This window comes from Stomoxys calcitrans, chromosome 3, assembly GCF_963082655.1.
Source record: "Stomoxys calcitrans chromosome 3, idStoCalc2.1, whole genome shotgun sequence".
Taxonomy (NCBI): domain Eukaryota; kingdom Metazoa; phylum Arthropoda; class Insecta; order Diptera; family Muscidae; genus Stomoxys; species Stomoxys calcitrans.
In genome coordinates this window covers 152,069,513-152,096,685 of record NC_081554.1, presented here as the reverse complement: position 1 = coordinate 152,096,685, position 27,173 = coordinate 152,069,513, and the positions used below count along the sequence as shown (strand labels likewise).

The 27,173-nt window shown below is 40.8% G+C and overlaps 1 protein-coding gene across 3 annotated transcripts in view; it reads right to left on the bottom strand.

Annotated features, from left to right (window-relative positions):
• Positions 1-290: 290 nt before the first annotated feature.
• The window catches only part of LOC106087360 (uncharacterized), a 114,522-nt gene continuing 87,639 nt past the window's right edge, over positions 291-27,173 (bottom strand). For 2 of the 3 annotated variants that reach the window (XM_059365059.1, XM_013252383.2), the window contains 6 exons: positions 21,267-21,739; positions 12,247-12,760; positions 11,933-12,179; positions 11,701-11,871; positions 7,372-7,525; positions 291-7,303 (listed from right to left, as the gene is read on the bottom strand). In XM_059365059.1, the coding sequence (XP_059221042.1) occupies positions 6,632-7,303; positions 7,372-7,525; positions 11,701-11,871; positions 11,933-12,179; positions 12,247-12,760; positions 21,267-21,739 (2,231 nt within the window). In that variant the 3' untranslated portion in view covers positions 291-6,631. The remainder of the gene's footprint in view (positions 7,304-7,371; positions 7,526-11,700; positions 11,872-11,932; positions 12,180-12,246; positions 12,761-21,266; positions 21,740-27,173) is intronic. The other variant, XM_013252384.2, reaches the window with a different exon arrangement.

Here is a 27,173-nt window from a genome sequence, read left to right as displayed (position 1 = left end):
ATAGGTCTTTTTAGTAGCTATATCTAAAAATAAACCGATCTGAACCATATACGATGCGGAGAACCTAACACAAAGCACTGACCCAAATTTTGGCGAAATCGGACAATAAATGCGCCTTTTATGGCCCAAAACCTTAAACCGAGAGATCGGTCTATATGGCAGTTTTATCCAAATCTGGACCGATCTGTGCCATATTGCAGAAGTCTTTCAAGAGGCTTAACCTAACTCACTGTCCCAAATTTCGGAGACATTGGACAATAAATGCGCCTTTTATGGCCCCAAACCCTTAAAACGAGAGATCGGTCTATATGGTTACTATATCCAAATCTAAAACGATCAGGGCCAAATTAACGAAGGATGTTGAAGGTCCTAACACAACTCACTGTCCCAAATTTCAACAAAATCGCAAAATAATTGAGGCTTTTATGGGCCTAACACCCTAAATCGGCGGATCGGTCTGTATGCCAGCTATATCCAAATCTGCACCGATCTGGGCCAAATTGAAGAAGGATATCGAAGGGCCTAACACACCTCACTGTACTAAATGTCAGCAAAGTCGGATAATAAATGTTGCTTTTATGGACCTAAGACTCTAAATCGAGAGATCGGTCTATATGAGGGCTATATCAAGATATAGTCCGATATAGCTCATCTTCGAACTTAACCTGCTTATGGACAAAAAAAAAGAATCAGTGCAAAAGTTCTGCTCAATATATCTATTTTTAAAAACTGTAGCGTGATTTCAACATACAGACGGACAGACGGACAGACGGACGGACATGGCTAGATCGTTTTAGATTTTTAGGTTGATCAAGAATATATATACGTTATAGGGTCGGAAATGGATATTTCGATGTGTTGCAAACGGAATGACAAAATGAATATACCCCCATCCTTCGGTGGTGGGTATAAAAATGTGTGTGCAAATTATGGTGCAAAGCATCAATCTCTTCTACACATAATGAAGGCGACACAAAAAATACACGCTAACGTAGGAAATGGCTCAAACATGACACAGGGTCAAACAATACAGACCACAGAAGCGTCTTCTACGTCTCAGGAAGTAAGGGTCATATCATACATCGGTGTCGAACAGAACAATATTGGCTACAGCGTAGATCTATACTATAAGTGATTGGTGTTCTTATAAAGTAAGGGTATTAATTGATCCATGTTCGGGCGATACGTTTATTTCGCATAAAATGCAGAAATTATTAAATTTTCCTGTATGTTGAAATCACGCTAAATCTGTTTCAGCAGAATTTACGGAACTAGGAGGTGAATGTCTAGCGAAGTGTTCAAGAATTGCCTATTTGTCAATTGGCTCAATAGTTAATCCAAATTTGAAATGTGCTGATCCTCATTTCTATCAGACTGGCCCGGTGGATATATTGATTGGGGGAAATTTGTATCCGTTGATTTTGCTTGATGGAGTAAAACACGGAATTCTCGATTCTCTTGTAGCTCAACGAACGGTGTTTGGCTGGATTATAGAGAAGGTGCAGTATACGCATTGGCGGTTATATTGGAGGAGTACAAGGTTGGTATAACGACGAGTAAACCAAGAATATTTTCAACGAGCGCCTAGAGAGAGAATACGACCTCTGCCTCGCCCATGATATTGAAATCGTTCAAGAACTTTACCATCATTGAGCTTAAATCAGACAGCATTCATTGATATGTGAAAAGTTCGCCACTGGAATGTTCCTGGGAAAATTTGCATTTGAGAGGAAAGAAAGCTAGTTTTGGTCTAACATGAGATGACGTGAACCATGATTTTCTCGTGAGTCATATCCTGAGAATAATTTCACTCACTCACGCTCACGCACGATAGTTTTACTTCAATCACCGTCATGTATGACCATGTGATTGGATTTGAACCTCGCGCGTGATTCACGTGCAAACCTCTTTTTCCGAGGCATTCCTGTCACCAGCACAGTTTTGGATTGGCGGAAGTCTGGGATTGCCATCCGGAAGTTCATGGGCTAAAGTACAAAGTGGGCCTGGAAGTCTACATTGAGTATCCAGGGATTAAGATCTGTTTCCGCAGGCGGAGATCCAGTAAATGGTGTTAACGCTGGGACATCGAGTTTGAGATTCGTTAGGGACAGTAATCTGTCCATTAGGTATACAACCAAGACGATAAGTTCACGGTGGGTCTAGCAGTGTAAGAGGGAGATAAGCACCTTCTTTTAAGTTGGTACGATTCGCATGATGTGGGTACCTGAGCAAGAGCGGAGTAGAAGGGTGAGAAAATGTAGACAAATTGGCCATAGAAGCCAAAAGACTGCCATCAGTAAACTTGGTGAATGTGTAGTCAATCGTGGCGAAATTCGGCGACACTTAGTACTATTGTAGAGAGGAAGTAGGAAAGTGTTCGGTATGGTTATCCATTTCATTAGGGACCACATAGTACTATGAGCGCACTTATGCAGAATAGATGCGGCAAATATGACGAGATGAGAGAAAATTTATATGATAAAGCCTGGCTGGCAGTCTCCTGCACTAAGGTGCGGTTACCATACAAAACTTGAATCATCTTACAGACCTGAAATGGAAAACGATTAACGATTTTGTGAGCAGCACGGAATTCCTGACATAGCTTTGTTTGAGATTACTTCTCGGCTTTGAAGCGCACAACAAGCCGATTACTTACTTAGACTTTTGTGCATTGTGGCATGGGCGGAATCGACGCCCTCTTTACAAAATAACTGGTATTAAGACCGATTTATATTAGGATTTTCAGGATTCGCGTTCCCTTCTACGATTGATAGCCGGAAGCTGAGTTTTAGAACGATGAGACCTTGGATTTAACCATAAGTGTAACCAGGCCATTTTTTTGGAGTTTGGGGGGCTAAAATCCTTTCAAAAACAATAAAATTAGCAAATTTTGTCAGAAACAACGTATTTCCATAAGTTCTGGGGGGGAGCTAAAACTGAGGGGTGCAGTTATGCTAATAACTGCAAGATTTGGGACGAAATTTGTGGCTTACTACGAAGCACTCGACATTGATATCCCGGAAATCTGGGTTATTAGGCAGAGGTCTGTGCCATTACAATAGCTACATGCAAAATTGTGGGAAGGGTTAAGAGAATTCGAGACCCGAGGTTTTAGTGTTATATGGAGGGGAACTCAAGATCTTGGAGTCAAGGAGAGTGATGTCGAAGTATGTGATATATTATTTAGAATTCCTCCTACGGCAACGGTCAGTCAGTTGACTATACCCTCGATGACGTGGTGGGTTGCTTAGGGGGGAACTTGGGGACAAACGACTTCACTTTGGCGGCCTTCTTGGATATAGAAGGGTCTTTTAATAACGGTTCTCTGGTTGAAATGGGAGTCCCCCTCTCTTGGTGAACTGAATTGATGTTATGCTAAAGGATGGAATAACAATGCATCACTGGCTAAGGGTTCGGTGAGGGATTGTTACCCGGGGGGGCGTAGCATGGAGGGAGGTTGGTTTTATCCCCCCTCTTATGGGGAGATAACCTTTTGATTACCATAGGGATTCTCAGGTCCTTCGAGAAATAAGAGGTATGGAGAGTTCAGGGGACCGGTCCTTGAGGAGGCCTGGGCATTTTTCTTGACCAGAAATTCAAATGGAGAAGGAACGTTGAAAAGAAAGTCAAACGGTGGGCAGGAGCTAGGTACATAGTACGAGTACGGTCCACTGGATTTACACTGCTGTGGTTCGGCCGATCTTCACCTATAGGTCCCTAGTATGGCACCGGGTTCTCGAAAATGATTGTCTTCGGTATGTTGGAGAGGGTGCGGAGTATTGCGGTTTGGGGCGAAGAGGAGTGTTACAAGAGCAACGCTGAATGCTATACATGATCTGAAACCTTTGTACTTGGACGTGGAGTGCGAGGTGTTGAAAACTGCCCGTCAGACTGAGAGAGTCAGGGACATGGCCCTCTTTGCATTTCGGGCATACGTTTGTTCCGCGGAAGGCTGCTGGCGTGGAATGCCTACGTGACATTGGCCAGGTGGACCTTTCTCTTGGGAGGGAGCGTTGGTCTGGGGGCGTCCCACAATTCTTACGTCCCTTTGTCTACACGGATGGCTCAAAGATGGATGGGAGCACCGTGCAGGAGTTTTTGTAACATTGGCGATACGACGGCCTATGTGCCAGGTGGACCTTTCTCTAGGGAGGGAGCTTTGGTCTGGGGGCGTCCCTCAATTCTTACGTCCCTTTGTCTACAAGGATGGCTCAAAGATGGATGGGAGCACGGTGCAGTGGGTTTTGTTTAATTTCTTGGTATTGGGGAGTTACGAAGACTTCTGGACGGGTGTAATGTCTTGCAGGCGCGATCTTCAGGGCCTTGGATGTAGTCCTAAGTCAGGAGCGGCGGTCCTCCCAGACTGTCATTGTGACTTGGGTGACTGGAGATGCAAGGAGCGTCTAGAACGTTTGGAGGCTGCTGTTAGATTATGCTGGGTAACGAAGTGGCTGACGAGCTGGCCAGCTTTGGGTCGCGGATAGACTCTTTGAGGACGACGCCGATGGGGTACCCTCCATTGAGTTTGGTATTTGGGAAGGTGGTTTCCCACTGTAACGAACGTGCTGACTCGGGGTGGCCTGGTGTTGTAGACTGCAGGGTTGCCAAGACCCTGTGGCCAAGCTTTGTCGGGGAGAACGCGTAGGGTTTTGGGTGAAAACCTCTTCTCTTCACTGAGCTCTCTACAGTCTCTCGATCCCCAAGGCATTCTGGAAGTCTCTCAAGTCGGTGAGACTTTTTCATTCTCTATAACGGCGTTTTCGTTTCTCTCCTCTCTCCTGTTTCTTTTCTTTCTAGGACACACACAATGGACCAGAGATCTCCGACTGAGGCAGTTGGCAAATGCGGTTCCCAAGTGCGTGCCCTTTAATCTTACCTTAGATGGAATCAGCAATAAGCGTCTACTATGATGCACCCGATATCGGTATGTCGCTGGGACTACCGGACGAGTATATTGTCCTTAAGGCAAATATTTGTGCCATTAGGATATCCGCAACTTAAGTCCGACCTCAAAACTCAGGATTTATCGGCACAGTTTGACGACGCTCAAGGTCTTGGATTGGAGCACCAACAGTTCGAAGTGCATGGTGGAATGTTTAGAGTCCCTGAATAAATTCTAGGCTTTTGATACAGCGCAGACTTGGACCTGGACAAATATGCCAGGATTAGCTCGTTTATTGCGAGAGAATAAATCCCTAGTCTAGAGTACGTGTCATTTGTCGAGCTACTGAACATGGTACAGAAAATGGCCAGTTCGCAGTCTATGGCAAGGTTGAAATCTATATATAGACGCGGAACTGCCAGGATTCTCAGGCCCTCTTCCGACCGAAGGAGGACGAAGTCACTTAGCACTATGACGAGAGTTAAAGTACTGTGTGATGTCATATGGAAGTATACCTGTATAATGATTACTGTAAAAGCTGTCTTGATAAGGGTGAGACGAGACGACATGGGGGAGCTCAAGCTTATCATTTGATCAAAAACTTAGTAAAGACGGGATGCTTGTGACGGGGTACGCAATAAGATCTTAGACGTGATCATATGTACATAGAGCTGCAAGATTAAGACTTAGTTGCACCTTGATTGGGGAATCCCGGTGCTCACCCGGGGCACCGATATACACGTCGGCTCAAGAAATATGAAATTAGTTGCTAGCAATTGACAAGAGATCACTTAGCATTATGGTAGGCGTCATAACCAGGTATTGTACGATAGGTTAAATCACAGCGCGCACATCGTGGACGCGGTCATGTGCACGTAGATATGTAAACTTTGGACTTGGATAGGTGATCCTCCGGGGGATGCACACACACACATCGGCTTGACGGATGGGCGCTTGCTTCCTGTTCTCTTCCTTTATCTCCTCATCACCGTACTTTTGCTCTGTGTTTCATCTGATAATACGGTATTGACAGAATGTATTAGAGGGCTGGAATGGATGCTCCCATAAAAGCCAAAGTGTCAGGCAGTCTTAAAGACTGTGTTTACTCTACAGCAAGTAGGCGATAAACGCCTACATGACACTTAGGAGTATTAATATGACAGGCACCAATGCAGTAGCGACAAACGTTAGGGCCGACTTATTGCCGAGGGCTCAGAATCTTTTAGCTTGAGACATTGTTGACTCGGGAAACTGTTGACACCGGAAACTGTTGGCTCGGGAAAACCCAAAACGTTTGAGATAGTCGAATCCGAGTTATAGATCTGTTTATAAACCGAACCATCAGTTCGAATACTTTTTGAGAAAGTAAAACGATGAGCGGAGCAGTTCAAGTTTTATTTTTTTCGAAAACCTCACAAATGTTACCCCATGGTAAACTCCAATTTTCCAAGACTAAGCTTGGTTATAATATTCAAATAGACAGATATCCAGTTACCATCTTTAACTATTCAGTAAAGCTTTTGTGAGTGTTCCTCTCACTAAGTTGGTACAATATATCCATTTGATTGTTCGTTTTCTCCCCAAGGCTCGATTTCATCCTGCTGACATATTTTAGATAGCTGAAAAGTCAAAAATAATAACAGAAAATAAATATAGTGAAAAGGAAGGCGGGGGATTCTGTAAACCATCTCTAAGGGCGCCAACACTATTGGCTACATAACCCTTTTCTCGATCACATTACACTTTCTTCTAATGATACTCCAAACGTGCCCTAGGCTTTCCTTTGTCATCCACAAAAAAGACCACAACTTTGTGGGTCTTCTTTGCTGTAAATACATCCAAGGGTGTCGTCTCCTTCGTCGTTGTTGTGGTCATCAGTGTGCTTGTGGCTGTTGTGGGATTCGTGCTGCTCGTTGATGTTATGGAACTTGAAGAATTTTGTCCTCCAGCCGTTGTCAGTAGCGATGTTGCAATCGTTGTCTTATTTGTTTTGCCAGCATTTAATGCTGTCTCATTTAATGACGCTTTAGAATTTTTTATCGTTGTTATCGCTGACACTATGGCCGAGTTGGCTTTTGAAAGTGGTCTCTGGGCAGCTGCTACTTTTGCCACTTCGTTGTCTCTTTTGATATTCTTTTTAACATCCAATTTCTTATTTTCTAAAATCTTTTTGGTCATGACGTCTTTGCGTTTCACCACAGCGGCTTCGTGGTGGTCGGTATCCTTGCGTATGATGGGTTTCATTTCAGGTTTCGGCGTCTGTGGTTTTGGTATGGGTGGTAACTCGGGCAAATCACATTTCGTCTTCAAATAACGATAGACAGTAAGGACTCGTTCCACAAGGCGATTGATATATTTATTGGAGGTACGATCAATGATGGAGGGGGCTTTAATGCAGTCGTTACCACCAAATTCACAGACCTAAATTAGACAAATGATAAATTGTCTTTAATGTGAAAGATGTTTAATTTGTACAATCGACTTCTTACCCTATAATGCTGCAATATGGCATCTGTTGGTGGTACATTAAGGGAACCCTTTCCGGGAGCATATTCCCACACAAAATGATTACCAGCCTCAACAACGGCCTCAGGTCGACAGATGTATTTTGAACGCTGCTTTTGGGGATGAAGCTTAAAGCGTCTGAAAAAAAACCAGATAATATGAAATTAAAATAAAACAAGTAAGGAAAGGCAAAAAGGTGTAGGGTATTATATAGTCTACCTATAAGTAGAAATCTAATTCTGAACCGAATCTGATGGACTTCGGTGGAGGTTTTCAATTGGGTTATAAAACTTACGGCTCTTTAAGTGCAAAGAGGCTAACCACAATCCGCACAATGGCCAAATTCTTCAACATCAGCCTTATTTGGGGGCATGGACGCCGAAGATAGACAAGGACAAACAAGACCAAGGTAATTTTCTACAAAAGAATAGAAAAAGAAGTATGACCACTGTCCCGCCCATGACATTAAAATCGTACTAGGAGATTTTAATGCGAAAATAGGGAAGGAAAATATTTTCGGCCCAACAGTCGGAAAATTTTGCATACACGAAGAAACTTCCGATAATGGATTGAGGCAACTAGACCTCGCCGCGGCAAAGTATATGGAAGTAAGCAACACCAGACTCCAACACTGCCACGTGGCTGTTACTCGAATAAAATACGAGAAACGAAATAGTTCTTGCTGAGGTAGATGGAAGGCATTCAACCAGCATGTTAGTTGTGCGATCGATCTGAGGGGCGAACATCGATTCGGATCATTACCTTGTTGCGGCAAAGATCTGCACTCGTCTTAGTGTGGTGAGAAACATATGATCTGGGACTGCATGGAAGCTGGACATTGAAATGCTGCCAATACAACAAATGGCAACGGCATACTCCACTCGAATGACCCAATTTCTTGATGAAAGCACTCCTTGTCCCGATGATACAACGGTGCAATGGCAAACTATAGCCTACTCTATGGAAAAAGCCCCAAAATCCATATTTGATACCAAGCAAAAAATTCATGGTACGACCAGGAGTGCCAAAAAGCTACTGAAGCCAAGAATGCGGCATACAGTGTAACATTACATTCAGTAGCAACGCACCAGATGTAGGAGAGGTATCGGGAGAAAAGGAGCGAAGAAAAGCTTCCTTTCCGCAAGAAGAAAAGTGAATCGAAATTATGAGCGAATCGAAATTTTCGGAAGCCGGAATGGAGTTCGAAAATTCTATCAAAGAATTAAACATCAACCGATGGCTTTGGTACAGGCAAAGAATGAAATCTGGTAACTGATACAGACGTGATTATGAGCGAATCGAAATTTTCGGAAGCCGGAATGGAGTTCGAAAATTCTATCAAAGAATTAAACGTCAACCGATGGCTTTGGTACAGGCAAAGAATGAAATCTGGTAACTGATACAGACGTGATTATGAGCGAATCGAAATTTTCGGAAGCCGGAATGGAGTTCGAAAATTCTATCAAAGAATTAAACGTCAACCGATGGCTTTGGTACAGGCAAAGAATGAAATCTGGTAACTGATACAGATAATGTACTGGAGATTTGCAAAGAACACATTTTTCAGCTGCTGGTATCCGATGATGGTGGCCATGAGTATACCGCATAACCAATCCCTGATGATGATATAGAATGTGTACAACCTACTCAAAACGAGGTCCAAGTAGCAGTAACCCGGCTGAAAACAATGAGGCAGCAGGTGCCGATGGGTTGCCCGCTGAAATGTTTAAGACCGGAGGCGACACGCTAATAAGGCGTATGCATTAGCTCATCTGCGCAATCTGGCTAGCAGAACGCATACCCGATGATTGAAACCTCATCATACTATGTTCCCGTACACAAGAAAGGTGACAGAGGAATCGCATATAAAATACTACCGAGAGTACTGTGTGAAAGATTTAAGTCTTAAGTCAACGAAATAATTAAGACCTATCAGTGCGGCTTTAGACCTGGTAAAACCACCATAGACCAGATATTTATGCTGCGCCAAATCCTGAAAAGACCCGAGAAGGGAAAATCAACACCTACCATATTTTCTTTGACGACAAAGCCGCCTTCGAGAGCCCTCGGGCATTTCGCGTCATGTCTGAGTTTGGTACGACTTTACTGGATTACGCTTGCTGATACACGCTTCTTAGTTAAAATAGGAAAAAACCTCTCCGAAACAGTTTAGAAACAAGACCACCTCTCGACAGACTAGTCTGCGTTAATTGACAATATAGGGCACGAGGTGTATGACGGCAATAAAAAGTTAATCAAGCATCTAACTGCAACGTTGCGTTTAATAGGTCATGTTGTCAGAATGGATGAGGAAGCTCCAGCAAAGTCTATTGAAGGCGACCATAATATAAACCGCAAAAGGCGAAGACTAAAACTCCGACCAACCCATGGCAGCCGGTTGTACGCACCGGATAGACCCGATGGAACCCTCATCGGCAAGGGCTGCCGCCTCAGTGTACGTGTTCGTCTCTTTTCGTCATGGGAGAGGCACATCCCGGAGTGCCTTCTTCGCACGCTGCTGTTCCGTGCCGGGATTGAAAAGAACCCCAGGAACCTGGCTCTGTTCGGTTTGCCAGAACCGTCTCCATCATCGATCGGTGTCGGTGAGGTGTAACCGGTGCATGGAGTGGGAACATTTCCGACTTGCTATGGCCTCACTTCACTTCGGGAGTATAGTCATACAGGATATGTCGCAAGGTGCTGTGCGAACATAGCCAGCAGTGGGTCACAAGCGTCGTCGTCGTCGCCTTCTGCGTCCTCGTCGTCGGACTTTGTGGCAGCGTCCCAGCCCAAATATTGCCAGGCCAGTGCCCGGAAATGTATCGCTTTTGCAGCTAAACTGCTATGGAATCCGTGGCAAGATCGGTGAGATTGTGGATTTCATGAGTCGGAGAGATATATTGGTCGCTGCGATCCAGGAGACAAAGCTGACCAACATCTGCAGCTTGCACAGTTGTCATGGATACAATGTGCTATGTAAGGATCGCTCAAGGAATAGAGGTGGGGGGTTGGCCTTCGTGATACACCATTCCCTGCAATATAGACCCATCTCGCCTGCGCCTGGCGCTAGTGACCCCTACATGGAGTGCATGGGGATAGCAGTCTAGTCCGGTATTGCCGAGATAGACCTAAACAATGTGTACATACCGCCGGTTGGTAGCTGTGTCCCTATTAATGGCCAAGCTTACAACCTCAACATAAGTGGGTTACTATCTGGCCATAATCGTCTGGTTCTGGGGGATTTTAAATGCGCATCACACTTCATGGCATTCTCCCCTAGGTAACGACCAGCGTGGCATAGCTTTGGGAGAGCAGATTGAAAGTTGCACGTTTTGCACGGTGAATGAGGATGCCCCCACAAGGATTACGAGGAGGTGCAGCAGCTCGCCAGACATTTATATTGCATCCCCTGATGTCCTAAGTGACGTATCCTGGCAAGCCGTCATCTCTTTGGGGTCAGACCATCTCCCCATAATTCTCACCATCGACCGACCGCCCGACTTCATAACCTCTGAGCGCCGGACGTTTATCAATCAGAAGAAGGCCGATTGGGCTGGCTTCAGAGAGTATACCAATCGCCGCTTCAGTGAACTGCCACCCTCCTCGGATGAGCTAGTGGCCGAGAGGAAATTCCGAGACATCATTAACGCAGCAGCCGCTCGCTTTATACCAGCCGGTCGAATACACCAGGTGCAGGTGCAGGTACTGGCAGACGAGCGTGATGGGACTCGTTGTATGGACCCCACTAACCCCAGAATCAGCGAGCTGAATCTGAAAATAAACAGGGTAGACAACGAACATAAGCCGAATTTGTGGCTGGAACACTTGGAGCAATGTAACTTAGGCACCGGTGTAGGCAAACTGTGGTCTACTGTTAAGTCACTCTCGAACCCCGGTAGACGGGATGACAGGGTCTCAGTAATTTTTGGCGAAATAACCGTTACTGATCCGTAGATCAGTTTAAACGTCAATTTATTGTCCATCCCGAGTGTGACAGGGCAAGGAGTAGAGCCACTAGTTACCGGAAATAATTAAAGATATATTAATTTTCAAAAACTCACTTTAAAGAGGTAGCAAAGCACTCTCTGCCAGCTGTTACCAAAATAGAGCTGAATATGACATCAACAGATACGGGTACAGTTTCATTATCAACGTTACCTATTTACTTCATGGATTCACAAATCAAATAATTCCATTTTCTCTTAGAGGTGGGCATAAACAATCACGCGTCTCTTTATCCTCAACAAATTAGATTCTAAGGTCCTTTTCTATATGAATTGCCTAAGATTTTCTTACTACGTAACACCACTTACCTTCTTGTCTTTCTTTGTGTCACCAGTGCTGCTCTCAACTTTGCCAATTCTAAGCTTTCTCCGCTTGCCACTTTAGCCAATTGAGGATCATCGGCGAATTGCAAATAGAAGAAGGCATTTTGAAATGAATAGGCGCCGGTATTACGATTTCTTGTGCGATTATTTAAGGAACTGGAAAATAAAGAAAGCCCCTTAATATAATTTCCCAATTTTAGTTCATTCACATGCCTACCTCAATAACTCATTGAGTGTGTCAACCTGACGGGGCACAATAAACTCATCCAAATCAACCAATGCCAGATACTTGTAGCGATACATGGTGCGATACAGACAATCATTGAGGGCAGCAAATAGCCCCTCAGTGCGTATTTCCTTTTGAGAGCGCATACGTAAATTCCAAGGAAATATTTCTACTGTGGGTTTGCGATAATTCGAACTCTTGAAGATCTTCGGAGGAGGCAAACTAGCCTCTGGAGTTTCTAAAATAAAGTAAATATTTATTATGATTAAAAAACTCTCTGTTTTGAAATAAGTCCCAATGCCTACCTAAGTATTTACCTTTATTCGCATTTATATCGAATGTATCCTCGGCCGTTGAATTTCCTGGTATATCACCCCGCACATAATGGTCCAATATGCAATTGGCATGAGGGCCAATGGTATGATTGTAAAAGGTAAAATGTGAAACTCCCATTAGGGCATAGAATTCCAAATATTCCATCAAGAACAAGGACTGATCGTAGTTAAAGTGAAAGGGCTTCACACAAATTGCAATGTCATCTTTGATTTCGTTATCTGTGGGGAATTTCGACTGCACTATTGGTGGCTGATTTGTTTTTGATGCAGCTGGCACTGCAGAACTTTGACTGCTCGATCGATTATCAGAATTTATCACAAAATCACGATCCCAATCTGTATTGCGTAGCTCCAAAAGATTTCCCGGTGGTGCTCTCAGACGCGCTACAATACTCACATATTGAGGAACATCATACTCTTGCGGACGTACCGGGCACAATACAAAACATGCGCTATATTTCAGACTCCAATTCTCGCGAATTACCTAATGCGGGGAAAATGATTCAAAATAGACATAGTTAATAAATGTTTGGGAAAAAAAGTGCACCTATACATATGTGGGATACTTGGTAGAGAGTGGAATATAATGCTATGTTAAAATTTATAAATTAAGCAAGCAAAGAGTGCTAAGTTCTTTCAGGCTGAATCTTATATACCCTACACCACGAATCGCATTTGGCGATGCTATTGAAGCTATATTACGTTAAGGACCGATTCGGACCATACTTTGTTTGGATGTTGGAGACCATAGTAGATGTCGTTGTGCAAAATTTAAGCCAAATCGGATAATAATTACGCTCTCTAGAGGCTGAGGAAGTATAATCGGGACATCTGTTTATATGAAAGCTATATCAAGTTATGAACCGATTTAAACCATAACTCGCATAGTTGTTGGAAGTCAGAACAAGCTCTTTGTGCAAATCAGATAATAATTGCGCACTCTAGAGACTCAAGAAGACAAGAACAGGGCTGCGGTGGAAGGGTCCGTCAAAACGACTCCACTTCGTATGTAACCAGCAACGATAGTCAAACAAACGTACATTCATTAGTGGTACGTACAAGGGCTATGCTTGTGCGGTGGTCAGCCAGCAGCACCAGCGAATATACTCACATCTGCGGGTATGCTGCAAGAGAGAATATTTTGTGTTGGACTAGCGCTGCCGTGGTGAATTGGAAAATATTTTGCGAAGAGTATTAACATATAAAAGGAGGGCAAGGACTGACTAAGGGAATCAGAAGTCAAGCATCGGAAGCGAAGCCAAGTCGAAGCGGAGGAAGCCAAGGAAATATCGGTGAGTAGAGCGAACAAGTGCTTAGTGACATAGACAAAAGTGACAGTGTTCGCGCGCCGTGTGATATTTGTTAAACTTTGCCGTGTTACCCCCGTAAACAGTGAACTTTCGTAGTCACTGCTCCGTACAAGCTTCGGTAAATTTTGCCGTTCGAACCCCGTAAACATTGAACTTTCGTGGTCACTGCACCATAAAAGCTTCGTAAAATTTTGCTGTCTGAGCCCCGTAAACAGTGAACTTTCGTGGTCGCTGCACCGTACAATCTCATTAAATTTTCCCGGTCGAACCCCGGAAACAGTGAACTTTCGTGGTCACGGCACCGTAAAAGCTGCGTTAAACTCGCCGTGTGAGCCCCGTAAACTGTGAACTTTCGTGGTTACTGCACCGTAAACGGTTCGAAAACTTTGCCGTTTGAGCCCCGTAAACAGTAAACTTTCGTGGTCAATGCAACGTAAAAGCTTTGATAAACTTTGCCGTGTGAGCCCTGTACACAGTGAACTTTCGTGGTCACTGCAACGTAAATGCCTAGATACACTTTGCTTTTGAGCCCCGTAAACAGTGAACTTTCGTGGTCACTGCAACGTAAATGCTTTGTTAAACTTTGCCGTTTGAGCCCCGTACACAATGAACTTACGTGGTCACTGCACCGTAAAAGCTACGTTACATTGTATCGTTGTATCACCGCCTATTTATTCCTTCCCAGGACCGTGTCCTTCTGGAGCACTGCACCATAACCACCCAAGACAGCTCCCGACCGTTCGTACTCTGACTCAACAACCGACGCACAGTGGGCCAAATGGCAAAAAAATTGGAAATAAGTCTACAACTTTTTATCTGTTGATTTTAGCCATACAAAATGTTCTAGACATTTGTAGAGGAGGACATAGGCTTTCAGAAAAGTGCTGTTGTTGGTCCATATCTTTAATACAGGGTGAGCTACAGGGTGTGAAAGTTGACCACTTTTGACTTCTCCAAGCTTCTGGGGGCCATAACTTTTGATCTACTCAACCGATTTACATGATTTAGGACTCTAGAGAAAGAGCTTGACAAGATCTAAAAAACTTATGCATAAAGTACCATGCCATCGTGTACTGTTAAGGAGTTATGAATTGTTTAATTTTAAAATATGAAAATTTGGCCTTGGTTTTTTTCAGTGTTTTTTAAATAACTCCGTCAATTTTAAAGCTATAAACTTCATACTTCACACAAATTATGCCAGCATATGTGTGCATAAAATACAAAAGGAATCACGTGAATATCTTTGGCGGTTTAAAAATGGCATCGTTTTCAATATGAAAAATATTTTTTTTGTCAAAAAATTGCAAAATTTTTCAAAAAAGATACTCCCATTTCCTTTAAGTTTTCGCAAACTTTGGCCGTCAAAGCATTATCATTTCTTTCCATTTTCACAAAGTCGAGGTATTAAGAAAAGTTTTAAGTGCTAATTTGGCTAATTTCGATATCAAACAACACCGTTATCTTAAGACCAAAATGGCCAATTTTTTTACTAAACTTCAAAAGTTTCTCACTGGAAAAAAAGTTCCACGGGGATTTTTTCGCTTTTTTTGAACTTAAATGAAAGCTTAAAATGTTCCCAACATTTTAAGGTATGTCTCGCCATATCCTAGCCATAAATGAGATCGTAGCGATCAAAATACTGAAAAAAGTCAATTTTCAAGTAGTGCTATATTCATTGCTAAAAAACAAGTATTACGTCACATTTTATTGCAAAGATGTTAAATAAACTTTTATTTGGTAACACTTCTTCTACAAAACACAAAAAGAATCATGGAAATATCTCTATTCTATTCCATTTTATGGAACCGGCAATAAAAAAGTCAATTTTTCAAAAAAGTCGAATTTCCCAAATTTTGTTTTTGTTGTCCTAATTGCACATGACACACTATAGCCATATTTACGCAACATACCTTATCGTAAAGGAAATTTTCATACCTTTCCAACAATGTATAAAACATTTCTCAACTCGGATTCTATCTACTCTAAAATTCATTTACACTTCATTAAACTCTATATAAAAATGTCTATTTGTGAAATGGAACCTTATATGGGGCCTACACTAAAACATTGATAGATTTGCCCAGGGTTTACAATACAAATGTGTTAGAATAAAAAAAGGTCTCCTGCCAAAGTTTAAAAAAATTGGAATAAAAATATGTGTTTTAGAGCGAAAACACTTCGCATCGGCGTGCGTTTATATGTATATTAGCTACTCCCAAAATAAAAAAGCATTTTAGTTTTGTATTATTTGATTTTATTCTCTACCAAATAATCTAAGGTATCAAAATTTAAAAGCTCTTTAATTTGAATGGCATCGGGATCGTCCTTATCTATATCGTCACATATTTTTGGTAGCCATTTAGTTCTGATGCTGTATAGTACCGGATCAGACGATAACAATAAATATTGAAGTAAATCATAATTTTGGTTAAATTTGGTGCTCTTTCGGGTATTGAAAAGCCGGAACTGTTTAACATCTCTATTACGGGATTCCTGAGCTTCTTCTGTAAGTTCTCCTAACGGAAGTATGTTGTATTCCACAATTTCCTTGCCATGATGTAAGACTTTATGTACTGTCGGTGTTAAAGCTTTCCACGAATATAAATCAGATAAAATGTTTTTTGTGTCATTACTATAAGCTTCAAATTTGGTTGAATTTATCATCTTTTTGCTATTGATTACAGCCAAAATCACTTTGAATCGTCTTAGCAAGTGTTCATCAAGACCGGTTATTTTAGATGTCGATACGGGGTCCTCAAAAAACCGCCTTGCCGAGTTGCCATCATTTGTGCTTCCGTATCCGTAAAGAGGTTTATCTATTATAAGTCCCTTTTGTTTAAACTCCAACTGGATTCGATTCTTCTCTTCCTGCCTCATTTTGTGAAGATCTTGGTTGTTTCTAGCAGAGACATCGCGGTTTCCAGGGCTAGTCCGATATTTAAGGTCATACGATAAATGCAAACAATACTCCATGAATCGAATTCTACAGTGCAGGGGCGAAATACCGAAATTGAGCGCATTTTCGTTTACTAAATTTTCATCAGACTTGTCCTCGAATTGCCCATTCTTCTTGCCACAAATATTGCATCTCCAATTGGACCTAACGCCAGTTAATGCGTTTGCCACCTTTCCATCGATCATAGTGAGTTGTAGTTGAAACGAAACTTTTATATTTCTTCCCAATTGGTTTATAACAATCATGGGTAATGCAGCAATTTCTTCCTTTATTTCGTTCACCAAAGATCGTGTTGTGTTCCGGTCTTCCTTTGTATACTCAAACCGAATTGGGCGACATAAATATTTTGACCCAGGTGTTCTATTTATCCATATATCTTGAAATGCATTTTCTTTCGATGATGAAGATTGGTCCTTGTACAATCTCATTCTCAATGGTACTAATGATGCCATGAAAATTGATGCGAAGTTGGTATCTATTTCTGTTTGTTGCTTATATTCGGAAAATCCAGATGATCCATCACAACCCCATTTGCTGATCAAAACCACTTCGGAATTATTACATGTGTTCAACTGTTCTTCAGTAAAATTAGAAATAATTCTAACAGCTGTATTTTCAACAAGATCAGCAAGTTTCACTCTTGCTTTTAATTCGTCCACGTATATATTTGATGGCACCATTTTCGTCCTGGTGTTGTACAATTTATGTTTTGAGGGTAAACAACCCCATCCTTTTTCACGAAGAGCCTTCCTCATTGTTGAGTATTTGTTTCTTGAGAGGCCTAGGTTCAAAATCAGGGCCAGTGCATCTTCCTCCGTGAATTCTGTAGTCGATTTTGGAGTTGGAATACTTTCTACCATTCTCTTTACCCTTTTCGGAGATGCTAATGGTAAAACATCGACAATTCGTCCAACATTTTTTGGTTGTGTTTTTAACAATGCTGTTTTGAACGTATCTTTTATTAAATTTGGCGGATGTGCCGCCAATAGTTCCTCTTGTTTTTTCTTTTTGGTTTTCTCCGTAACTTCGTCGTATGCTTTGCTAGGCCGGCCGGGAATCAGCGGTTTAATTTCAATAAGTAGATCCGATTTCAGCCACTTCTCATACATTTTGAAAAACTTGATTTTTGCGAATGAACATTCTGGCAACCTTCTCTCAAATGATTTGTAGAATTTTTCAAGTTTGTCTAAAGCGTCTTTATTTAGCCTTATTCCATATATGTGGTCCAAAGTGTAAACAAGTTCCTTAAATGACTCCGTGTATGATTTGGAATCATTTTTGATGTCCCATACAATTTTCGAAAGAGTGGAATACTTCAGTATGACTTCCATAACTTATAAATGTCCTTTACGCCTCTACAAAATATAATGAAGAAAATTTGGATTTTGTTCAAATATTTATGCAATATATTCACAATTAATGACCCATTTCAGGTATCAGACGCAATCGTAAAAAGGGGTCCAAAGTGCCTCTTTTTACTTACTCTTCTATAATTATTTACCTGGACTCGAATTTGGTTAAAAAAAATGACAATGAATTTTTTATGGGTAGGTTTTTTCACATTCATTGATACGGTGGATTTCCTGGGAATTCGACATAGCGAAACAGGTAACATTTGTCTGCATCAAATCTTAACACAAATATATATATATATGCAGGTATATTTCTAGGTTACTTTTTATTCAAAAATCATCAGCTTACATTAAAAATAGATGTAGGTACTATACAAACGCACGCCGATGCGAAGTGTTTTCGCTCTAAAACACATATTTTTATTCCAATTTTTTTAAACTTTGGCAGGAGACCTTTTTTTATTCTAACACATTTGTATTGTAAACCCTGGGCAAATCTATCAATGTTTTAGTGTAGGCCCCATATAAGGTTCCATTTCACAAATAGACATTTTTATATAGAGTTTAATGAAGTGTAAATGAATTTTAGAGTAGATAGAATCCGAGTTGAGAAATGTTTTATACATCGTTGGAAAGGTATGAAAATTTCCTTTACGATAAGGTATGTTGCGTAAATATGGCTATAGTGTGTCATGTGCAATTAGGACAACAAAAACAAAATTTGGGAAATTCGACTTTTTTGAAAAATTGACTTTTTTATTGCCGGTTCCATAAAATGGAATAGGTATGAAAATTTCCTTTACGATAAGGTATGTTGCGTAAATATGGCTATAGTGTGTCATGTGCAATTAGGTCAACAAAAACAAAATTTGGGAAATTCGACTTTTTTGAAAAATTGACTTTTTTATTGCCGGTTCCATAAAATGGAATAGAATAGAGATATTTCCATGATTCTTTTTGTGTTTTGTAGAAGAAGTGTTACCAAATAAAAGTTTATTTAACATCTTTGCAATAAAATGTGACGTAATACTTGTTTTTTAGCAATGAATATAGCACTACTTGAAAATTGACTTTTTTCAGTATTTTGATCGCTACGATCTCATTTATGGCTAGGATATGGCGAGACATACCTTAAAATGTTGGGAACATTTTAAGCTTTCATTTAAGTTCAAAAAAAGCGAAAAAATCCCCGTGGAACTTTTTTTCCAGTGAGAAACTTTTGAAGTTTAGTAAAAAAATTGGCCATTTTGGTCTTAAGATAACGGTGTTGTTTGATATCGAAATTAGCCAAATTAGCACTTAAAACTTTTCTTAATACCTCGACTTTGTGAAAATGGAAAGAAATGATAATGCTTTGACGGCCAAAGTTTGCGAAAACTTAAAGGAAATGGGAGTATCTTTTTTGAAAAATTTTGCAATTTTTTGACAAAAAAAATATTTTTCATATTGAAAACGATGCCATTTTTAAACCGCCAAAGATATTCACGTGATTCCTTTTGTATTTTATGCACACATATGCTGGCATAATTTGTGTGAAGTATGAAGTTTATAGCTTTAAAATTGACGGAGTTATTTAAAAAACACTGAAAAAAACCAAGGCCAAATTTTCATATTTTAAAATTAAACAATTCATAACTCCTTAACAGTACACGATGGCATGGTACTTTATGCATAAGTTTTTTAGATCTTGTCAAGCTCTTTCTCTAGAGTCCTAAATCATGTAAATCGGTTGAGTAGATCAAAAGTTATGGCCCCCAGAAGCTTGGAGAAGTCAAAAGTGGTCAACTTTCACACCCTGTAGCTCACCCTGTATTAAAGATATGGACCAACAACAGCACTTTTCTGAAAGCCTATGTCCTCCTCTACAAATGTCTAGAACATTTTGTATGGCTAAAATCAACAGATAAAAAGTTGTAGACTTATTTCCAATTTTTTTGCCATTTGGCCCACTGTGCGACGGAACTTGACCTCGACGGATAACCCTGACGAACCCCGCAACGCCACCGTTCCGCCTGGAAGTGCTGACTCCAGCTGCCCCGTAACCAAACCACTGGCCGTTGAGCTCAACCTAGCCTACACCTAGTATCCTTCCGTACCTTCCCAGGCCTCGGCGTTAAGTATTCGCCTTTATACACTAACTATTGTTTTAGCCCAAATTCAAATAAACAGATTGTGAAATCCCAAAAAAACTCCGTGTTCTCTACTCTAGTCTCGGCAAATATGAATTTCTGTGACGGACCCTTCCCCCGCGAGTTATACTCCAGCACACGAGGGGAAACCTGTCGTTACAAGTCTAGCCTGACTTGTAACGAATCTGACCCTGGGTCCGAGACTATATGAAGTCGGAATATTTGGCCAAAGTTGAGGAGAGGTTTGGAGTTTGAGCAAGAGTGCTTAACTCCCAACCAAAGTTCGACTCCCGCTCAATAATCCGACTCCAGGCTCAAAAACTCCACTCCCGTCGAAACCGCAGCCCTAGTCAAGATTCGAGATCGGTTTTTATAGCATCTATATCAGGTTTTGAAGCGATTTGGACCAAACTTAGCTAGAAGTTCAAGAAGTCAAGATCCAATCGCGGTTTATATGGCAGTTATAGAAAACCATGGACCAATATGGCCCATTTACAACTCCAGCCGACCTCGATAATATGAAGGTCTTGCGCCCATAAAAGGCGCAAGACCTTAAATCGAGAGATCGGTCTATATGGCAATTATATCCAAATTTGAACCGATCTGGGCAACTTACTGACCCAAATTTCAACAAAATCGGACAATAAACGTGGCCTTTATGGGCCTAAGACCCTAAATCGGCGGTTCGGTCTACATGGGGGCTATATCAAGACATAGTCCGATATAACCCATCTTCAAACTTATCCTGCTTATGGACAAAGAAAAGAATCTGTGAAAAGTTTCAGCTCCATATCTATATTTTTAAAGACTGTAGCGTGATTTCAACATACAGACGGACGGACATGGCTAGATTGTTTTAGATTTTCACGCTGATCAAGAATATATATACTTTATAGGGTCGGAAATGAATATTTCGATGTTTTGCAAACCGAATGACAAAATGAATAAAGCCCCATCCTTCGGTGGGGGGTATAAAAAGAGTATATGGACGGGCAAGTCGGGCAGTTTAGATGGTTCGATCATAAAGCCTTTAGGCATTTATTCAGAGTCACTGGAATATTTATTTACAGCAATAGTCTAAGACAATGAATACTTTAGTCTTTCCCAAGAATTTCTTAAATCAAAATGTTAGTTACCTTACACATCCACCAACTTTCAAATTTAATTAAATCTCTGTAGGTGGATGTTTCGCAACAAACGCATGAAACCTATAAAAAGAAAAGTTTCTTCACCCACCACTTACCTTAACTCTAGCCATAACCGTTGCAGATGTATATTTCTCACGGGCTTTGCCAGCACCACCTGCTCCAGCATTCGCTGCTGTCGTTGCATTTTTGTTAACATACCAAAAACGACACCATACACGCTCAGGGCCACGTGTCTTTGTAGCTCCCACAATGCGCACCAACTTTGCTCCATCCCTGCGATCATAGTAGGCAGAGAAGACGAAAAATTTGAAACGGGTACCATTCACAATTTGCCATGAGCCATCCGTTGGCTCAAAGCCAATTGGAAAACGTGGCAATGAGTCCTCTATCTTGGGTGGCAGCATTTTACCCCATGGTATTAGGGGGCCATTGCCACCATTTGCTGAACCACCGCCCAGTCCAGTGCCACCACCGAGGCCAGCTCCAGCATAAGCATTGCCGCCATTCTGTGAGTTTAACAAGACACCGGCCAAACGTCCTGTTCCCCCGTTATTGCTGTCAGCAGCATCTGTAATCATAAAAATCAACATCAGCACTCAAGCAAAAAAAAACATCAGCATGACACAAAAAAGTATGGGCTCGATTTCCACCTACGACACCACAACGAACAACCAGCCAACAAACTAAGAGTACAAACGGTGGGAAAATGTAGGTCCAACTCTTCATTACTTACAAAAAATTAAAATAAATGTAAGTAAAGACCTATGGCCTTGATACCCTACTCAAAATAGAGTAATAATGTTAAGTAATAATTAGTTTGAGTTGAATCACCATAACTGATTATATATAGAAAAAACATAATTTGAATGCTTGAACCACAGATCTCCTAATATGCCTGAAAGGGTCTAGTTAACGGATAATGGGTGAAACCGTGAAAAGCGAAGTTTTTATACCCTCCACCATAGGATGGGGGGTATACAAATTTCGTCATTCTGTTTGTAACTACTCGAAATATTCGTCTAAGACCCCATAAAGTATATATATTCTTGATAGTCGTGACATTTTATGTCGATCTAGCCATGTCCGTCCGTCTGTCCGTCCGTCCGTCTGTCTGTCGAAAGCACGCTAACTTCCGAAGGAGTAGAGCTAACCACTTGAAATTTTGCACAAATACTTCTTATTAGTGTAGGTCGGTTGGTATTGTAAATGGGCCATATCGGTCCATGTTTTGATATAGCTGTCATATAAACCGATCTTGGGTATTGACTTCTTGAGCCTCTAGAGTGCGCAATTCTTATCCGATTGGAATGGAATTTTGCACGACGTGTTTTGCTACGATATCCAACAACTGTGCCAAGTATGGTTCACATCGGTCCATAACCTGATATAGCTGCCATATAAACCGATCTTGGGTCTTGACTTCTTGAGCCTCTAGAGTGCGCAATTCTTATCCGATTGGAATGAAATTTTGAACGACATGTTTTGTTATGATATCCAATAACTGTGCTAAGTGTGGTTCAAATCGGTCTATAAACTGTTATAGCTGCCATATAAACCGATCTTGGGTCTTGACTTCTTAAGCCTCTAGAGGGCGCAATTCTCATCCGATTTGACTGAAATTTTGCACATTGTTTTAGTACCACTTCCAACAACTGTGCTAAGTATGGTTCAATTTGGTCCATTACCTGGTATAGCTGCCATATAAACCGATCTTGGGTCTTGACTTCTTAAGCCTCTAGAGTGCGCAATTCTCATCCGATTTGACTGAAATTTTGCACATTGTTTTAGTATCACTTCCAACAACTGTGCTAAGTATGGTTCAATTTGGTCCATTACCTGGTATAGCTGCCATATAAACCGATCTTGGGTCTTGACTTCTTGAACCTCTAGAGGGCGCAATTCTCATCCGATTTGACTGAAATTTTGCACATTGTTTTAGTATCACTTCCAACAACTGTGCTAAGTATGCTTCAATTTGGTCCATTACCTGGTATAGCTGCCATATAAATCGATCTTGGGTCTTGACTTCTTTAGCTTCTAGAGGGCGCAATTCCTATCCAATTTGGCTGAAATTTTGCATGACGTTTTTTATTCTCACTTTCAACAACTGTGTCAAATAAGGTTCAAATCGGATCATAAACCGATATAGCGGCCATATAAACCGATCTGGGATCTTGACTTCTTGAGCCTCTAGAGGCCGTAATTAATATCCGACCGAATTATTGTACGACGGATCCTCTAATGACCATCAACATACGTGTTTATTATGGTCTGAATCGGTCTATAGCCCGATACAGCTCCCATATAAATCGATGTCTCTATTTTATTGGCTGACATTTTACACAGGTCTCCAACATATAATTTAATTGTAGTCTAAACCGGATTATATCTTGATATCACTCTAATAGCAGAGCAAATCTTTTCGTATATCATTTTTTGCCTACGAAGAGATGCCGGGAAAAGAACTGACTAATGCGCTCCATGATGGTGGGTATATAAGATTCGGCCCGGCCGAACTTAGCACGCTTTTACTTGTTATACCCTCCACCATAAGATGGGGGGTATACTAATTTCGTCATTCTGTTTGTAACTACTCGAAATATTCGTCTGAGACCCCATAAAGTATATATATTCTTGATCGTCGTGAAATTTTATGTCGATCTAGCCATGTCCGTCCGTCTGTCCGTCCGTCCGTCCGTCCGTCCGTCCGTCCGTCCGTCTGTCTGTCGAAAGCACGCTAACTTCCGAAGGAGTAAAGCTAGCCGCTTGAAATTTTGCACAAATACTTCTTATTAGTGTAGGTCGGTTGGTATTGTAAATGGGCCATATCGGTCCATGTTTTGATATAGCTGCCATATAAACCGATCTTGGGTCTTGACTTCTTGAGCCTCTAGAGTGCGCAATTCTTATCCGATTGGAATGAAATTTTGCACGACGTGTTTTGTTATGACATCCAATAACTGTGATAAGTATGGTTCAAATCGGTTCATAACCTGATATAGCTGCCATATAAACCGATCTTGGGTCTTGACTTCTTGAGCCTCTAGAGTGCGCAATTCTTATCCGATTGGAATGAAATTTTGCACGACGTGTTTTGTTATGACATCCAATAACTGTGCCAAGTATGGTTCAAATCGGTCCATAACCTGATACAGCTGCCATATAAACCGATCTTGGGTCTTGACTTCTTGAGCCTCTAGAGTACGCAATTCTTATCCGATTGGAATGAAATTTTGCACGACGTGTTTTGTTATGACATCCAACAACTGTGCCAAGTATGGTTCAAATCGGTCCATAACCTGATATAGCTGCCATATAAACCGATCTTGGGTCTTGACTTCTTGAGCCTCTAGAGTGCGCAATTCTTATCCGATTGGAATGAAATTTTGTACGACGTGTTTTGTTATGACATCCAACAACTGTGCCAAATATGGTTCAAATCGGTTCATAACCTGATATAGCTGCCATATAAACCGATCTGGGATCTTGACTTCTTGAGCCTCTAGAGGTCGCAATTATTATCCGATTTGCCTGAAATTTTGTACGACGGATTCTCACATGACCATTAACATACGTGTTTATTATGGTCTGAATCGGTTTATAGCCTGATATAGCTCCCATATAAATCGATCTCTCTATTTAACTTCTTGAGCCCACAAAGGACGCAATTCTTATTCGAATTGGCTGACATTTTACACAGGTCTCCAACATATAATTTAATTGTGGTCCAAACCGGACCATATCTTGATATCGCTCTAATAGCAGAGCAAATCTTTTCTTATATCCTCTTTTTGCCTAAGAAGAGATGCCGGGAAAAGAACTCGACATATGCGATCCATGGTGGAGGGTATATAAGATTCGGCCCGGCCGAACTTAGCACGCTTTTACTTGTTTTTTTTTAATTTATAACAACTAAAAACGCGCTAAGCTCAGTTGAGCTAAACTGAACCCACAACACTGGGTTTTTATCCAATTTTTTTTTAATTCAGGAGATCGGTCTATAAGTGACTATGTCTAAATACAATCTGCTCTGCATCATATTCGTATTTCGATGATAAAAGTACAAATTACTGTGCCAAATCATTTTAAAATCAATATAAGAATGATGTACATCATTATCCACATCGTGAATATCATTTTCCACATCGTGGATATCATTATCCACATTGTGAATATTATTATCCACATCTTGGATATCATTATCCACATCGTGGATATCATTATCCACATGGTGTATATCATTATCCACATCGTAGATATCATTATCCACACCGTGGATGTTATTATCCACATTGTGGATATCACTATCTACATGGTGTATATCATTATCCACATCGTGGATATCATTATCCACATCGTGGATATCGTTATCTACACCGTGGATATCATTATCCACATCGTTGATATCATTATCCACATCGTTGATATCTTTATCCACATCGGGGCTATCATAATCCACGTCGTGCATATCATTATCCACATCGTGCATATCATTATCCACGTCGTGGATATCATTATCTACATCGTCGATATTAATATTCACATCGTGCACATCATTAACCACATCGTCAATATCATTATCCACATCGTTGATATCAATATGCACATTGTGGATATCATTATCAACATCGTGGATATCATTATTCACATCGTGGCTATTATTATCCACATCGTGCATATCGTCCTCCACATAGTGGATATCATTACCCACATCGTGGATGTGGATATCATTATCCACATTGTGGATATGATTATTCACGTCGTTAATATCATGATCCACATCGTGGACATCATTATCCATATCGTGGGTAATATTATCCACATCGTGGGTATCACTATCCACATGGTGTATTTCATTATCCACATTGTGGATATCATTATCCACATTGAGCATATAATTATCCTCATATTCTCAACGTGGACATCAATATCTACACCATGGATATCATTATCCACATCGTGGATATCAGTATCCACATCGTGCATATCATTTACCACATCTTCGATATCATTATCCACATCGTCGATATAAATATGCACATTATGCATACCATTATCCACATCGTCGATATAAATATGCACATTATGCATATCATTATCCACATTGTGGATATCATTATCCACATTGTGGATATCATTATCAACATTGTGAATATCATTATCCACATCGAGCATATAATTATCAACATCATGGATATCATAATCCACAACGTGGTTATCCTTATCTACACCGTGGATTTCATTATCCACATTGTGGATATCATTATTCATATCGTGGATGCCATTATACACATCATGGAAAGCATAACCCAAATTGTGGATATCGTTATCCATATCGTGGATATCATAATCCATATCGTGCATATCATTATCCACATCGTGGATATCATTATCTATATCGTAGATATCATTATCCACATCGTGGATATCATTCTTCACATCGTGGATATTATTATCCACATCATGGATATCATTATCCACATCGTGGATACCATTATCCTCATCGTGGATATCACTATCAACATCGTGGATATCATTATTCACATGGTGGATATCATTATCCACATTGTGGATATCACTGTCCACATCGTGGATACCATGGTCAACATCATGGATATCATTATCCAAATCCTGCATAACATTACCCACATTGTCGATATAATCATCCACATCGTGTATATTATTATCCACATCGTGGATATTATTATCCACATCTTGGATATTATTATCCACATCGTGGATATTATTATCCACATCGTGCATATTATTTTCCACATCGTGCATATCATTATCCAACTCTGGATATCATTATCCGCATCGTGCATATCATAATCCACATCGTGGATATCATTATCTACATCGTGGATATCATCAGCATAATACAAATCGTGGATGTTACTATCCACATCGTGGATGTTATTATCCACATTGTGGATGTTATTATCCACATTGTGGATATCGTTATTCACATCCTGAATATCGTTATCCACATCGTGGATACC